The 18,314-nt window shown below is 42.2% G+C and overlaps 1 protein-coding gene across 3 annotated transcripts in view; it reads right to left on the bottom strand.

Annotated features, from left to right (window-relative positions):
• The window catches only part of LOC144598358 (very long chain fatty acid elongase 4-like), a 49,296-nt gene that overhangs the window by 11,544 nt on the left and 19,438 nt on the right, over window positions 1-18,314 (bottom strand). For 2 of the 3 annotated variants that reach the window (XM_078408426.1, XM_078408425.1), the window contains 5 exons: window positions 14,938-15,023; window positions 9,580-9,767; window positions 6,887-6,967; window positions 4,548-4,604; window positions 1,969-2,083 (listed from right to left, as the gene is read on the bottom strand). In XM_078408426.1, the coding sequence (XP_078264552.1) occupies window positions 1,969-2,083; window positions 4,548-4,604; window positions 6,887-6,967; window positions 9,580-9,767; window positions 14,938-14,995 (499 nt within the window). In that variant the 5' untranslated portion in view covers window positions 14,996-15,023. Of the gene's footprint in view, window positions 1-1,968; window positions 2,084-4,547; window positions 4,605-6,886; window positions 6,968-9,579; window positions 9,768-14,937; window positions 15,024-15,797; window positions 16,190-18,314 lie in introns of all 3 variants that reach the window. The other variant, XM_078408427.1, reaches the window with a different exon arrangement.

Here is an 18,314-nt window from a genome sequence, read left to right on the forward strand (position 1 = left end):
TCTCTCCAGGGTCTTGTTAAACATGGCTTATCAGGAATAAGACACTCCATAAATAGGGAGCAACACAAACTGGCAGAAGAGTTCAGCAGGTTGAGCATCATCTGGTGGAGGCAGAGGGATGGTTGACGTTTAGGTCAAAACTCTGGATTAGGGCCGATAGGGTAGAGAGATTGCCAGCATAAAGAGGTGTGAGGGAAGGATGAGGCAGGTAGCAGGCAGCAAGTTTACTGAAAATGGAGGACATATCAGACGGAACACCTCACGTTGAAACGATTGAGGCAATGGAGACAGAGAAACTGAGAGAAAGGAATGGCATTTAGCCAAGTTAATGGCTAGGTGGTGTCAAGGTAGTTGTTCGAGTTGGTGGGTTAAGAGTAATTGTCTGTAGATCGTTACCATCTCAGGAAATAAATAATAGGTCCAGTAAAGGAAGAGAGACAACAAAAATGTTCCACGTCATTTTATGGGTGGGGTGGAAATCTGAAGCAAAGTGGATAAAAATGACGGGTTCCAAACAAGTGCAGGAAGCAGCATCAATGTGTCCATTGATGTTGCAGAGAAAGAGTTGGGGAGCAGTGCCAGTGTGGGTTTGGACCATGGACTGCTCCAGATAAGCAACTAAAAGACAGGCATACTCGGGGCCCACAACCACACAACTGATTTGTAGAAAGTGGAAGGAGTCAACAGAGAAGCGATTTAGAGCAAGAATAAGGTCTGTCAGGCAAATGAGAGCATTTTGTGGCAGGGAGCTAATGAAGGATAGAGGTGTACAAAGTCTGGACATTCATGGTGAAGATGAGGCAGTGGGGAACAAGGAAGCAGTAGGGCATACTGGTTTTAATTTACAAACTGGTGCAGGGCATGCAAGGTGTCCCGGAATTTGGGTGCGAAGAGACTGAACAAGAAAAGACAGGATAGAGTTGAAGTACGAGGAGATAGGTTCTGTCAGGCAAGAGCAGGCAGAAACAATGGGTCCATCAGGCCAACCCTTTTCTTGAATCTTGGGATGCTGCAGAATGCACGGGAGAGGAGGGGTAGATGTGACTCAAGGTGCAACTGGTAAAAATGTTTCTCCAGCAGATGGGGTTTTTTTCTCTCTAGCTGACAGCATTTGCAGTCCCTTGTTCTTCATAAACAGTAACATTGCACTGCTTATAAAGACCCAAGGGACTGCAAATGAACTCCATAGGGGAGAGAAGGCTAAGAGAAGATGCTCTACAAAAGGTGCTAGAAATTATGGACTTCAATAAAAATATTCTTTCCTTTGCAATGGGCATTGTGTGGTCATAGATCAAATGAAAAATTGGCAATAAAGTTAAGAGCACAAATAATTTTAGAGGATCATTATGACCTGGAAAACACTGAGTGTTTGAGTGATGATAAAGAGTGATGAAATTGAATTACATTGATATTTTTAAATAGGGCAAGTACAGACAACTCACTTGCAGAGTTTAATGGTGACAGGGTTAGAATATCAGGCTCAATTGTTCATCTCTTTCAAAAATCTAGCACAGAACAATGGCCCAACTGGCCTCTTTTGTACTGCAAGATGCCATTATTCAAGAGAGTTTCTTTGTTTGATCAAAACAACAGAGAACCCCATTCCACACAGTGGGTGATGTAACAGGAGGGAGTCTAAAAGCACCAATGATTTGATCTACAAATTGTCAGACTGGGTTATTTTCTGTGTAGAAGCAAAGCAAAATATAGAGACAAGGAACTGCAGATGCTGGAATATTAATTAAAACACAAAGGACTAGAATAACTCAGCAGGTCAGGAAACATCTGTGAAGGACATGGATAGGTGATGTTTTGCGTCAGGACTTATCGTTTACCTACTAATCATCTACTAATCTACTAATGAATTAACTGCAACTTTCCTTCCAAGATTTCGCATTACATATAAATGATTGATTACTTTGTGCAAAGTCCATATTTTTCAGAAAGATCCACTATCTGAATACTTACACTGCCCCCCTGGTACATATTTTACTCCTGCCCACCAATTGAAAATCATTGTGCCATGGTGGTAAACATGAAGAAATGTGACCTGATTGTGCTTTTTCCTCATAATGAAAAATACCTGCCAAAAGGAAACAAGATGGAATTAACAGACTGAAGCAAAGTGAAAAAGGAAAAGATATCAAGATTAACATGGGCTGCATGGAAATCATTTCATATGAAATAGAAGGCAGCATCTACTTCAGTGATCAAGCCTATGTGCCCTTTGTCTTATGTGGACAACAATGAATAAGATTGGGAAATCTCGGCAAGAGTATTTAAAAAAAAAAAGTATTGTTACATTTCTAGTCCATTGAAACAAAATTCTATATCCATGTGCATACCAGCGTGGTTTAGTTCAGTAATTATGTAGGTCATTACATTTGATTCACGCTATTCATATCTACTGAACAGTGCCACTAAGAATGTTAATCTGGACAAAATGCTTTTCGAAGTACAAAGTCTCTGATATTATACCCATCGTTATTCAAAATCTATTTTGAAGCCATGAAAATCATATTTCTCACTGGGAGATTAAATTTCTGATAGAATTGCATTCAGTCTCATCTTGTACAGGACTTTTGTACATGGAGATGAATGTCAAAAGCATTTAGCAGCATGGTAACTGAAAATTATACTGGGAATGCTCATTAAATTGTATGGATAAGCTGATGCGGAATAAAGTTGAATAACATGATACTTAACTAGACTATGAAGATTATTGCACAATCGTATACAATTTTAGACTAACACAAATTGGGAGATGCTGAGATTTTTAAAGCTCCACATATAATGCCACTAAGGGCTACGTAGCAAGTTACCAATTTGTTCTCCTACCCACTAGCCAAGAGTCATATATTTCAGATACTATTAATTAATAGCTGGCTGAATTGAAACAATGTTCTAAAACCAGGATACTAACCCTGCTCATCAATCTAATTGCAAACTGGCAAATATCCAAGCTACGACAATATACACAGTAAACTGATGACAATTTGTCCTTGTCTTTACTTTTATTTATAATGAATGATCTCTTGCTATCCACTTTGCTGCTGTAACACTGTAAATTTCCCTGGTGTGGGACAAATAAAGGAATATATTATTATTATATTGATTGTTCCTTTTTTATTTCAACCAAAGTTAAAAATACAGGTGGTTTGATTCTGTCATAACAACATGTTATATGCGGACTGATATTATCTCAAGATCATGAGGGACCCCTGCCACCCCAGTAACGGACTGTTCCAGATGCTACGGTCAGGCAAACGCCTCCGCTGTCACGCTGTGAAAACGGAGAGGATGAGACGGAGCTTCTTCCCACAGGCCATCAGGACTGTCAACTTTGATAACCCCAGAGACTAAATTTTTGTCGACACTTTTTGTGCTATGTTTAGTAACTTATTAACTTTATTTATATGCTGTAACTGTAATTATTTTTGTGCACAACCCGCAGGCATTGCCACTTTCATTTCACTGCACATCGAGTATGTGTATGTGACAAATAAATGACTTGACTTGACTTGACCACCCATCACACAGACCATTTGCAAAGATACTCTGTTAAACAATGTTACATGCTGTACAGTCTTTAGTATTTTAAGATTGCAGAAACAAAAATAAACTTAAAGCTACTCAACAAGACCTTTATTATTGATAATTTTCTAGTTCCTAATCTTCTTTTCCAAATTAACACAATTGCCTTTCCAATGAGAGTTTGTATATCATGAGATTTCTAATAGACTCAACTCGTACATAACCACATGCATAATCATTCATCTTCGAAGCAAATTCAGCAACTACACCTAAATGCTTATCGCTCACTTCAGGTCAAGGGGAGAGAAAAGCCTAATTCCTCTGGCATCTCAACATTTCCTTCAGCTATATCTCAAAGCAGTCATGTAATTGAGTGATTATCAAATAGGCCTGCCATTACACCAAATCTCCACAAACATTCTTCTGGAACTCTGAGGAAAGAATATAGACTAGGCTCAAGAGCCTTTCTGCTGTTTGTTCAATAGTAATAAAGAACCCATTAATAGTCAGTCCATCAAGGAAATAGACTGAAAATGGTGCATTAGCCTATATTAATGCATTTAACATCTGGAATTTTCTGACTTTCAGGCAACAATTTACCTAAATAGATCCAAGTCAAATGTTATTTTGTACTGATCAGTATTGATAGGCAAATAATTAAGTCCTTTTTTCTGTCATTGCATTGACAAGGGGCAGCAATTTTATTCTAGAAATGTATTGCAATTGTACTAATGAACAACACTCAAACTATCATCACGCATTAATGTGTACCAGTGTGTATTTGTGGTTTTAATTTCACTGACAATCTTGCAGTCACTAACCAGTTAAAATTATGGGAGGCAATTTTCAAGAAAATAGTTAACATCCAAATAAGTAAAATGAAAACATTGGTCTTAAATTTCGAAACATTTTGTTGATAAACTCATGTCTGGGTTGAGCCTAGTGCTGCATCTAATATCCAATAAAACTGCAAAGATAAATGAACCTAGATTTTAAAAAAGGTATTCACTTACTGTATCCATCAGTTCAATTACTTTGGAGAAGAAAAACCACCAGCAGACATTTGCCATCTGTAAAGAGAGATAAAAAGCTGCAAAATCTAAATTTAGAAACAAAATGATAAACAGGTCCATTGCCATTGGAGGAAAAAATTAACACAGAGTCCAACAACATTCGATGAATTCTGTGTCTAAAAGGTCGATTTATATTTTATGATGACAACTGATCCATTACATTTATCAAATGGAAGGGTCTCAACCTAAAATGTCATCCGTCCATTTCCCATCACATATGCTGCCTGACCTGCTGAGCTCTGCTCGAGGTGGTTTTTTTTTGCTCCAGGTTCATCTGGAATCTGGGCCGCACAGTGGCTCAGAGACAGAGAATCGGGTTCAATCCTGACAATGGATGCTGTCTGTACAGTGTTTGTATGTTTCCCCTGTGACTGCATGGGGTTTCTCCAGGTGTGCTGGTTTCCTCCCGCACTCCCAGTACGTATAGGCTTGTAGCTTAATTGACCTGTAAAATTGTCCATAGTATGTAGGATAGTGTTAATGTATGGGGTGATCGCTGGTCGGCACATACCCCCACCCCCCGTATCTCCCGCCCCTCGTATCTTCCAGCTTTCTTCCCCCACCTCCCCCAACCACAATCAGCCTGAAGGGTCCTGACCTGAAACATTACATTTCGATGTTCTCCCGAGATGTTGCCTGACCTGCATTACTCTGGCACTTCGTGACTGGGCTTAATAATGTTGGATAAATTACTCCTCATTTTGAGCCCTTCCACGGATTAGTTTTCACCAAAAACTTGCTACAAGGAACACCAGTAAGCTGAGTTGTTAACAATCACCTACAAGCAGCCAGTTCTAAAATAGTCAGACCATATGGCACACGAAAAATCAACCTAATTTTGTGCTAATTTCCCCCCCCAAAAAATCTGAAAAGATTTTCTACGACTAAATTTGCTAACCTTGTAATCTATACATACACTCAACCTTCAAACAAGACTGCATTCATCAACAAACTGTGAATGTTACAGTTCTGCGTATATCCTTTACACTTTCAAATAAGTGGCGTCTTGAAAATAGGATGTTCGGATTGACAAATGTTGTCTTAGAATTCCCAGTAATGTTAATTCAACAATTAATAATGATTACAAAAGAAAAATTCTTCAAACATTCACATCCTCAGCATGCATCATTAATCGAGACATTTAGAGGCCAAATCTTTGGTTAGAACACAAAGAGTACAAAAATTACTGGTGCAGCACAGAGAAGAGACATAAAATGAAGCTACCGCATCAGCACATGTAAAGTAGACAATAGTGCAGAAGTTTAAACATTTGTATAGAAAATCTTCCACTTTCTAGGCACACAAGTTCTTACTACTATGATTACATTTATATACCTTGTAACCATGGACAATTTAAGTTTATATAAACTTAAATTTCCTTACAGTTTATCTAAGTGGCAACTAAAGAATCAACATCAATAACTACGTTTTTGAATTTTACAGCAAGTGATTATTGTGATTGAACTGCGGTCCAAGCCCCAAGCCATTACAAACAGTGGAAATGTATCCACAGATAGCCTGCACAATGGTGTTGGAAATCTTCGATCTATCAACTTGGGAATGGAGAAATAAAAGATGGCCAAGTTTTGTGAGTTAGAAAGGAATTTGCAAAATTAGAACAGAGGGATGAGGCTTCAAACTGTTGTATGTATCTAAAAAAAAAGGCCAAAAGTTGAAACAACTGTGGGCTTCACCATGGGTGTCAGAAGGAAAATGCAAAGAAAACTGACTAAAAAAAATGAACAGCAGAACTAGCGATGCCTGTTCTTTATAAGCAAGGTCACATATATTTTGAACTAAGCAACTATATAGAGCATACATAGTGCTCTATATATTTTACGTCACGGAATAAAACAACAATGATCTGAAACAAGGTTTGCTTTATTTACTGTTAACAAAACCTGCTTTCAGTAAGAAACCAGTGACATGCAAGGCAAGGAGCAACCACATCTGCTTGCAAGTGTTATATACAGCCAATAACAGTCCTTTTTTGTAAAAGTATCCTACAAGAGATGCTGATCTGTATAGTTTCATCACCTTGACCTTTGGTCTCATTTACTTTGCCTCCCATTTCAAACTCTAAAACTTGACAGCAATTTATTTTAATCACCAATGAATGAAATTAACTATGAGATATCAAATCAGAATTACACCAAGTTTTCCCATGGCTATACAATGGAGTAACAAGTGAACAAGTGTGCATATTTTATAATGGTTCCCTATTCCATAAATCAAACAAAATTTAAGGACGACATTATTACAAGAGGCATTCTTCTTACCCGTAATCCATGTTCACTGTTGCTGTAATCCACAGGCTCGCAAAGATAGCTGTAGTTTGCATGAATTGATGTCACGAGGAACTAAAATGCAATTTTTTTTCATGTTAACAAGATGCATGAACACAACTACACTCAGCAAGAAATGAAATAGAATCAAATGGCATGGTGTATGTCAGGAGGTGTAGTTCAAATCAGACAAAACTACACAAAAGAATGTCACCCCTGTGTCGGAAAGAAAATTGCAGATGCTGGTTTAAATCGAAGGTAGACACAAAATGCTGGAGTAACTCAGCGGGTCAGGCAGCATCTCTGGAGAGAAGGAATGGGTGACATTTCGGGTCGAGACCCTTCTTCAGACTGATGTCAGGGGAGGGGGCGGGACAAAGATAGGATGTAGAAGGAGACATGAAGACTGGTGGGAGAACTGGGAAGGGGGAGAGGATAGAGGGAGAAAGCAGGGACTATCTGAAGTTTGAGGTCAATGTTCATACCGCTGGGGTGTAAACTACCCAAGCGAAATATGAGGTGCTGTTCCTCCAATTTGCGCTGAGCCTTACTCTGGCAATGGAGGAGGCCCAGGGCAGAAAGGTCAGATTGGGAATGGGAGGGGGAGTTAAAGTGCTGAGCCACCGGAACATCAGGCTGGTTAAGACGGACTGAGCGGAGGTGTTCAGCGAAGCAATCGCCGAGCCTGCGCTTGGTCTCGCCGATGTAGAGAGGTTGATACCCGGAACAGCGGATACAGTAGATGAGGTTGGAGGAGGTGCAGGTGAACCTCTGCCTCACATGGAAAGACCGTTTGGGTCCTTGGATGGAGACGAGGGGGGAGGTAAAGGGACAGGTGTTGCATCTCCTGCGGTTGCAGGGGAAAGTACCTGGGGAGGGGGTGGTTTGGGTGGGAAGGGACGAGTGGACCAGGTAGTTTCGGAGGGAATGGTCTCTGCGGAAAGCAGAAAGGGGTGGAGATGGGAAGATGTGGCCAGTAGTGGGATTGCGTTGGAGGTGGCGGAAATGTTGGAGGATTATATGTTGCATGCGACGGCTGAATGCTGCGGGATATTGAGGAGACCCCAGTGAGAGCCTCATCTATAACGGAAGAGGAAGAGGGGAACCCCCATTCCCTAAAGAATGAGGGCATCTCTGATGCCCTAGTACGGAACACCTCATCATGGGCGTAGATGCAGCATAGATGGAGGAATTGGGAATAGGGGATAGTTTTTACAGGAAACAGGGTGGTAAGAAGTGTAGTCAAGATAGCTATGGGAGTCAGTAGGTTTGTAGTAAATGTCAGTCACAAGTCTGTCTCCTGTGATGGAGATGGTGAGATCCAGAAATGGGATGGAGATGTCGGAGATGGTCCAAGTAAATTTAAGAGCAGGATGGAAATTAGTGGTGAAATTGATGAGTCAGTGAGTTCTGCATGGGTCACCCCTGATCTCCACTAATTAGAACAGGAGCTGCAAGTAACTTCATATACATAAATACTGATGGCCTGTAATGAGATTTCTGGCTACTTTTGTTTCTGTTTAGAAAATTGTCTTAATCTGTTCCATTAAACACATTTTACATTCATACTTTGAATGTCAGTGGTAATGTTAAAATTGACAAGCACATGGGAAAATCATTGCCTATATATTCCTCAGAGTTTGATTTTGCTCCCAGGGATAACGGAATCAAGGGATATGGGGAAAAAGCAGGAATGGGATGCTGATTTTGGACGATCAGCAATGATCATATTGAATGGCGGTGCTGGCTCAAAGGGCCGAATGGCCTACTCCTGCACCTATTTTCGATGTCTAAATCATCCTTCTCCATTGTCACTGACTCAAAATCCTGGACTCACTACCAAACTGTACCACGGGTATCTTTAGGACAAGACTATACTAATTCAAGTTGCTCACCTACACCTTCATAAAGACAATAAATACTGGTCCAGTCAGGTAATACACCCATTTGTAGTGGAAAGGATATTTAGCATATCACGAGATTATAGTAATTTTCTCACTTATGGAAAATCTCAACAATATCAAGAAGCTATGCATGGCGTTACTGAGAAAATATTTTTCTCAGTTTTGTGTACATCTAGGGGCGGCACTGTGGCGCCTCACAGTGCCAAAGTGCCAGAGACCCGGTTCGATCCTGATTACGGGTGCTGTATTTGTAAAATCTCCCTGTGACCACATGAGTTTGGACGTTCTCCCTGTGACCGCATGGGTTTTCTCCAGGTGCTCTGGTTTTTTCACACACTCCAAAGCTGTACAGGTTTGTAGGTTAATATAGGCTTTGGTAAAATTGTAAATTGTCCCTAATGTGTGGGATAGTGCTAGTATATGGGGTGATTGCTGGTCGGCGTGGACTCGGTGGGGCGAAGGGCCTATTTCCGCGCTGTATCTCTAATATATAAAAGTCTAAAGTAAATGTGGATAAGCAAACAGTATATTTATTTTTCCTCACAGCTACTCTCATTAACCAGTTATAAAGGCAAACCTTTGCTGTGGATGCTAATTTTAAGCAATTAGCAAAATAACATTATTATTCCTTCAATTAATATGCAGCACATTGTCTGGAGATAAAGGATAATTGGTCAGCCTGGTTGTCAACAGAACAATTTTAAATCAATAGAACCAAGCAAGCACATGACTCAAATAAAAAGCAAAATATTCACAATTACAGTTCAAAAGAAACATATATACCTCCCAGAAAATGTAAGCTGAAATCCCGACAAGGGCAAAATTGTAAACAATAAGTAGATATTTCAGATTGAATGGTTCTCGGCTCAGCATGTACTTCGGTCCATATTTACAGATTAGAAGGTAAATAATGAAGGTCACCAAAATGGGAATGGGCGAATAAACCAGGAACCAGTGTTCTGTCCTCTTGTCTGAAAAGAACACATATTTCAAAGAGTCAATTAGAATAAAAAGACTTCAATTCACAAATATACAAATCTTGAAACTATTCCCCTCTCAAAGAGGAATACCAATGTTGATAATGTTGGGGAGGTGGGGAGAGAGATTTGCCTCCAAGAGTAGAGCAGCAGCAGCCAAGCTGGTGGCACTTTGACTGGCTCTTTTGCACAGCAAGAAAGACAGAATCAAAACAAGCAGTCATGAAAGGAAATTCAATAGTCAGGGGGATAGGCAGTCAAGGACATAAAGCGCTTGAGTAACGCAATGGGTCAGGCAGCATCTCTGGAGAACGTTGACAGGCGACATTTAAGGTCAGGATACTTCTTCAGACTCATCCCGACCCAAAATGTAGCCTAACCATCTTCTCCAGAGATGCTGGAGAAGGGTATCGACCCCAAAACAACATCCATTCCTTCTCTCCAGAGATGCTGCCTGTCCTGCCGAGTTATTCCAGCTTTTTGTATCTATCTCCAGAGATGAAGCCTGACCCGCTGAAGTTACTCCACCACTTTGCATCTTTTTTTGTAAACTCACATCTGCATTTCCTTGTATCTACACAGACAGCCATTTCTGAGACTTAGAGCGAGACTCCACGGTGGCATGTTGCTGGGGTCAAGAGGTCTGAGTGGGTACAAAATACTCTGAAAGGGGAAGGTGAGCAATCAGCTGCCTTTGTCTCCATTGCTACTAACAGAATGGACAAGAAGTGTGGTTGTACAAAGGGTATTTAAAGTTAGGTCGAAATTTGTAAAACAGGACTACTCGGATTGCAATCTCAGGATCCTTCCCTAGAGTTATAGAGTCTAAGAGTGATACAGAGTTGAAACAGGCCTTTCAGCCCAACTTGCCCACACCGGCCAACAATGTCCCAGCTACACTAACCCAACTTGCCTGCTCTTGGTCCACATCCCTCCAAACCTGTCCTATTCATGTACCTGTCTAACTGTCTCTTAAACGATGGGATAGTTCCAGCCTCAACTACCTCCTCTGGCAGCTTGTTCCATACACCCACCACCCTTTGTGTGAAAAAGTTACCTCTCGTATTCCTATTAAACCTTTACCACTTCACCTTGAACCTATGTCCTCTGGTCCTCGATTCCCCTACACTGGGCAAGAGATCTGTGCATCCACCCGATCTATTCCTCTCATGATTTTGTACACTGTAAGATTCCCCCTCATCCTCCTGCGCTGTATAAAATGCTAGTAAGTAAATAGGAAGATAGGACATAAATGTGTGGCTAAAGAGCTGGTGGGTCAAGTTTATACCCATTGTTGGGATCTCTTCTTGGACATAGGTGATCTATACAGGAATGATGAGCTGCACCCGAACTGGAGTGGACCAACATCCTTGCAGGAAGGTTAAAACTAGCGAAGTGTGGGGGGGGGGGCATAATACCCAGAATGACAGACCCAGAGTAACACGACCCCGAGGCTGACTTATGTGTGCAAAATAAAACATGCCAGTCCAGTGGGAAGAGTACATACAGACAGGAAGGGATGCATGCGAGGCCACTTGCTTAATACATTTATTTTAATGCAAGGAATGTCACAGACAAGATGGATGAGCTGAGAGCATGGATCAAAACATGGAATTATAATATTGTTATCACAGAAAAGCGTTGATAATAGGGCAGGACCGACTGCTCAATAATCCAGGGTTTAGAAGTTTTAAGCATGACAGGGCGGGTTGCAAAATAGGAGTGTTACACTGCTGATCAGGGAGAGCATTATGGCAGTGCTTCGGGAGGATATTCCAGAGGAATATGCATACGAGACTCTATAGGTTGAATTTAGGAATAAGAGAAGCGTGGTCACTTTGATGGCGTTATACCATAGGTCTCCCAATAGTCAGCGGGAATCGGAAGAGCATGCAATGTAAGCAGATCACAAAGAGGTGTAAAAGCAATGGTGTTGTGTTAGTTGTAGTAGAAATAGGGAATTTTAACTTTCCCAGTATTGACTGGGAATACTTTAGTTCAAGAAGAAATATCTAGGATTCAAGAAGAAATTTATAAAATGGATTCAATAGTTTTTTTTAATGCAGTGCGTAGAGTTTTACAGCCCCTGAGGGGGGGTGTTGCACTTGACTTTATCTTAGTTAGTGAGGACAGTCAAATGATTGAAGCATCTGTGGACAAATCCATTGGGAACGGTGACCATCACATTGGGAAAGGCAGACTACTACAGAGGCAGGAGGGTTCAAAAAAACAACATTTGATAAGTTGGTGGCATTTCAAAGCGAGAGAGTAAGCGCTCAGAGTCAGCAATATCCTTCTAAGGGTAAGATTAAAAAAGATAGTACATTTAGGGGACCCTGGTTAATGAAGAATATTAAAGGTTTGATTGTGGAAAATAAATCAGAAAGTGTCAGATATAGGAAATTGTTATCAAACAAGTACCTATATTAGAAAATTGAGGGTCGCTAAGTAAGGATTGGGTCCCTTTCGGAAGCAAAGGAGTAATCATTGCATGGAGCCAGGGCATAGGATCGAGATCCTAAATAATACTTCTCATTGGTATTCACCTGGGAGAAGGATGTGGAGACTAAGGAGGTAAGGGATGGGTAGACTGATTTCCAGAAACACATCTGTCTCAGGAAGGAAGAAGTGCTGGAAATATTGGAGTCAATTAAGGAGGATAAATCCACAGGATCAGATGGGCTCTAACCGAAGATGCGAAGGAAAGCGAGAGAGAACATTACAGCGTTCTGATGTTTTTTTTTTTTTAACATCTTTGATAGCCACAGGCAAGATATCAAAAGACGAGGATCATTAATGCTGTCCCTTGGGCAGTTTGGACAAGCCTGGAAACCACAAGCTGGTGAGCCTTACATCAGTTATAGGGAAGTTGATCGGTTCAATTTTGAGGTAAACATCAAATATTTGCCGAGAAAGGCAAAGCACAAACCAAAATGGCGGCGCTGCCCTAGCAGCTGCGGCTCACCTGCGGTCCATTTGTCTTTGTGTTTTTGTTGTTGTTTTTTGTCTTAATTGTAGTTGTGATGTGGTGTTTTTGTACTATGTGTGTATGTGGGGGGGAGGGGGGGAACTGTAACATTGTAAATAGATGTCCCTTCCGAACGGAGACCCGACCTTTGTTTTCTGGGCCGTGTCTCCGTTCCTGCTGCGGCCTACCATCGGCCCAACTCCTGGAGCTGGCGGCCTCCAGGGCTCTGGTTCGCAGAGCCCGCGGATCGGACTTACCATCACCGGAGCCGGCCGTCTTCGGAGGCTGCGGGAGCGGCTGCGACTCGCCTTAGGCTCGGGCCGCGTGGATGCCGACATCGGGAGCTCCGGCAGCGGGTTTGCCCGCCCCAGATCGCGGGGCATGGGGCGCGGACATTTCACCGTCCGGCGCGGCCCAAGATAGGCCGCGGGATATTTCTCTGCTGGGCGAGGGCTTCAATGTCGGGAGCCACGACCGCCCCGACGTGCAACAACAGCGGCAGCAGCAGCGTGTTCGCCCGCCCCGGATCGGACTTATCATCAGCGGAGCCGGCCGTCTTCGGAGGCTGCGGGAGCGGCTGCGACGCAACGCGACGCGCCTTGGGCTTGGCCCGCTGTGGACTGTCCGGCGCGGCCTACAACCACAACAACCTGACCGCGGGCGAGGACAGCAGGAGAAGGGAAAGACATTGTGGCCTTCCATCACAGTGAGGAGAGGACTGGAGGAGACTCACTGTGATGGATGTTTCTTTGATGGATGTTTCTTTTTTTGTGTGTTTTTGGGGTTGGGTAATTTGAATGCCTATTTAATGCTTTTATTGTTGGACTGTGTTTTGGGGGGTTTTGGGGTTGTGTAATTTGAATGCATATTTAATGCTTTTATTGTTGGGCTGTGTTTTGGGGTTTTTTGGGGTTGTGTAATTTGAATGCCTATTTAATGCTTTTATTGTTGGACTGTGTTTTGGGGTTTTTTTTGGGGTTGTGTAATTTTAATGCTTATTTAATGCTTTTATTGTTGGACTGTGGGTGACTGAATTTCGTCCAATATTGGATGACAAATAAAGCTATCTTGAATCTCTTGAATCTTGAATCTTGAAACTCAGTGTGAATTTCTGCAGAGGAGGTAATGTGTCACAAATCCGATTGAATCCTTTTTTGAGGAAATAATTGCTTTATTGTTTTATTTTGAACATGCCCAAAACATTGAGTAGCAGTTATGCCAAAAGGCTATGCAATTTAGTTTTTCATGTACATCAAGCACATCATTTTCAACTGCACTGTCCTCCATCCCCCTGGTAGACCTCACAGCCCTTGACAACAGCAAATTGCACTGACTATAGCGCCTGGAAAGCATTACATAATTTCTGCTGCCTCAAACGCAAGAAGAAGATGATGTAGATGACAAATAGTAAGGGGCCCAGTAGTGAACCCTGAGGCACACCACTAGTCACAGGCCTCCAGTCTGAGAAGCAACCTTCCACCATCACCCTCTGCTTCCTTCCATGGAGCCAATTTGCTATCCATTCAGCTACCTCTCCTTGGATCCCATGTGATCTAACCTTCCAGAGCAGCCTACCATGCGGAACCTTGTCGAACGCCTCACTGAAGTCCATGTATACAACATCTACAGCTCTGCCCTACAACCTTTCTGGTCACGTCTTCAAAAAACAAAAATCAGATTTGTGAGACACGACCTCCCACGTACAAAACCATGCTGACTATCCCTAATCAGCCTTTGCCCATCCAAATGCCTGTATAACCTATCTCTCAGAATACTCTCCAGTAACTTACCAACTACAGATGTTATGTTCACCAGCCTATAGTTCCCAGCGTATTCCCTGCAGCCCTTCTTGAAATGAGGCACAACATTTGCCACCCTCCAGTCTTCCGGCACCTCTCCTGTATTTAAGGACGACTCATAAATTTCAACCAGAGCTCCTGCAATTTCCTCTCTAGTTTCACGCAATGTCCTCGGATATATCTGATCAGGCCCTGGACCATTCTTCTGAACCATTCAATGGAGCAAAAATAACTCAGGCCCATCCACTAGGAGTATGGAGCAATTGCTGATGCCAAGAAAACTGTAAACTGTAAAATCGATAACGCACTTTTATCATATCATTCTGTAAACCATCCTTGTACCTGTTAAAAATGGGAACAAGTTGTGTTCAAGGTCACACTGTGTTGTTTAACTTACCTCCATTTTCTACAGCCCAGTCATAAAAATCCCTTATCTTCTCCCAGGTAGACGCCATGGAAATCTCAAATGCCTTAATCAAAAATCTGAAACAGATTAACATATGACACTGAAAGTGAATTTAAAGGCAAATCTTGACCAGTTTTCCTTTTTAGTTTCTAATAATTGTTTTCCCGAAGCCAACAAAAATAAAATGTTACACACACTGGAGGCCATAAAGGGAACAGGAGATAGCTCTGTCAAATAATATTAAGGAACTATTAAGGGAAATCCAAATAAACATAGCACAAAAAGTAAGGAAATTTGTGTTTGGTAGATTATTTCTTTGTTGTAACAATGGTTCTTGGCAATAAATCTTATACCGTTGGAAAGCCTGTTTATTTCCCTTTTAAATGGTGCCACATTTGTAAGGAACATGCATTTGTGGGATGAGCAGCAGAGTTGAGTATATGGGTTGCGCCCATGAAAAATTTGCCAAATCTTCTCTGCCAATGCCAAACAGCTTATTCTGCTGTTGCTATTGACTCTTGTTTTGAGCTTCTGGTATCCCCAGGTGCTGACAATCAGGTGCCTGATTGGCACCTAATTGGCAGCATCTGTGAGCATGGGCCCTGCTACAGTGGTCAGTAGGTGTCTGCTCCAAGAATTGGCATGCCACGTTTGACTGATCTGGATAGGGCCCGTGCGATAGGGCAACTTCAAGCTGGTGTTCCGCAAAACCAAGTTGCGGCATTATTTGGAGTGAGCCCTAGTACCATCTCCAAAGTGAAGGCCAAGTTCCATATAACGGGGGATGTCAGAGACAGGCCGCGAAGTGGGCGTCCCAAGAAGACGACACCCGAAGAAGACCGTTTCCTCACCTTGTCAGCCCTTAGGAACCGTAGGCTGTCTTCTACAGATTTGCAGTCAAGGTTTGCAGGACGATATGGCCGACGGCTCTCTGCCCAGACAATTCGGAACAGACTGCACGCAGCCGATCTCCGGTCTCATAGGGCTGCCAGGAGGCCTGCCATGACTGCCCTTCACCGTCAGGCCCGTTTGCGCTGGTGTGGGATCAGATTGGGCGTGCTGTTCGTGCCAGAGTGACCAACACAACCACGTTGGCTGACTTGCGACAAATGCTGGTTGAAGAATGGGATGCCATCCCACAACAGTGTGTGACCAGGCTGGTGACCAGGCTGGTGACCAGCATGAGGAGGAGGTGCCAGGCTGTTGTGGCTGTGTATGGTTCTTCCACACGCTACTGAGGCTCCTGTTTATTAAATGAATAAATTGTTAAATTGCCAATATGTCTTGTTTCTTCAGACTTCAATCATCCAATCCACCAAACAACACCGAACAAGAGCCAATGGCAGAATAAGCTGTTTGGCATTGGCAGAGATTTGTTCAGATTTTTCATGGGCACAACCCACATACTCAGCTCTGCTGCTCATCCCACAAATGCATGTTCCTTACAAATGTGGCACCATTTAAAAGGGAAATAAATAGGCTTTCCAACGGTATAAGATTTATTGCCAAGAAGCATTGTTACAACAAAGAAATAATCTGCCAAACATAAATTTCCTTACTTTTTGTGCTATGTTTAGATGTACTTGTAAGGGAAAAAGGATAACCAGAGAGTGAAACCAAAGTGGTCATCTATGTGTGGACCAGCAGGAGTTGAGCAAGGTCCTCAATGAGTGTATCTCCTGTTTTTTCCTTGGAAAGGGACATGAAGGTGAGGGAACTAGGAACAGTTAATGGGGATGTCTTAAGAACAGTCCGTATTACGGTCGAGGAGACATCCCATAGAGTACGAAGGTAGATAAATCTCCCGAGCCTGATCAGATATATCCAAGGAAACTGTGGGAAGCGAAATAAGAAATTGCAGGATCCTTGGCTGTGATATACGAATCATTGTTCAATACAAGACCAGAGGGTATGAGGTGTGCCTCTTTTTAAGAAGGATTGCAAGGAAAATCCTGGGACCCATAGATTAGCGAGTCTAACATCTGTGGTAGGCTAGTGACTGAAGAGGAATCTGAGGGATAAGATATGTATGTGTTTGGGTAGATATGGGCTGATTAGCAATAGAGAGCACAGTTTTGTACGTGGGAGATAGTGTCTTACAAATCAGTTTTTTAAGTAACCGGGTTGACAAGGGAAAAGCCATAGAGATTGTCTATATGGACTTCAACAAGGCATTTGAATGGTTCCACATGGTAGGCTGCTCTAGGTTAGATTGCATGGGATCCAGGGCAAGCTAGCCCACCAGATACAGAATTGACTTCATGGATGAAAGCAGAGGACGATGATGAAAGATTGTTTTTCCAGATTGGATGCTCGTGATTTGTGGTGCACCTCAGGGTCCAGTGCTGGGCCCATTGTTGTTTGTGGTTTATAACAACGATTTGTTTGAGAATGTACAAGGCACCATTAGTGAATTTGCAGATCGGACTAAAGTAGGTGCTATCGTAGATAGTGAACATGGTTATCAAAAATTACAGTAGGATCACGATCAGCTGGGCAAGTGGGTCGAGGAATAGCTAATAAAGTTTAATGCAGATAAATGTAAAGTCTTGCTTTTTGGGAAGTCAAACCAGGGCATGACCTTCACGGTGAATGGGGGGCCCTGGGGAATGTTAAAGGATCTAAAAGATTAGTTTAGTTTATTGTCACATGGATGTGTGTCATAGTTCCCTGAAAGTGGTGTCACAGGTAGATTGCGTGCTCAAGGAGGCTTTCAGTGAGGTTCACATCAAATTCAAACACATTCGTGAGGCAACATTTGGAGTTTTGTATTGAATTTTGGTCACCCTAATACAGGACAGATGTTGTTAAGATGGAAAGAGTGCAGAGAAGATTTAGAGGAAGTTGCCAGGACTTCAGGGCTTGAGCTATAGGGAGAGGTTGGGCAGGCTAGGACTTTATTCCTTGGAGCATAGGAGGCTGAAGGGTGATCTTATAGAGGTGTATAAAGTCACAAGGAGGAATAGATGGGGTTTAAAACAAAAGTTTGTTTTTAAAGTAGGGCAATGGAATCAAGAACCAGAGGGCATAAGGACATAATTTTCCATTTTATTAGAATATTGCTCAGCTTCGTGACAGCTTTACTCAGTCAAACAGACAAAGTTAGAAAAATAAGAAATGCCTTGTGGCTGGAGCAGCATGTTTAAAGCTCAACACCTTTGGAAAGGAGATGAGGAGGAATTTCTTTAGTCAGAGAGTGATGAATCTGTGGAATTCACTGGCACAGAAGGCTGTGGAGGGCAAGTCATTGGATATTTTTAAGGCAGAGACTGACAAATTCTTGATCAGTTCGGGTGTCAAGGGTTATGGGAGAAGGTTGAGGGGGAAAGATAGATTAGCCTTGATCAGCCATGATTGAATGGCAGAGT

Source organism: Rhinoraja longicauda, chromosome 11 (assembly GCF_053455715.1).
Source record: "Rhinoraja longicauda isolate Sanriku21f chromosome 11, sRhiLon1.1, whole genome shotgun sequence".
Lineage (NCBI taxonomy): Eukaryota > Metazoa > Chordata > Chondrichthyes > Rajiformes > Arhynchobatidae > Rhinoraja > Rhinoraja longicauda.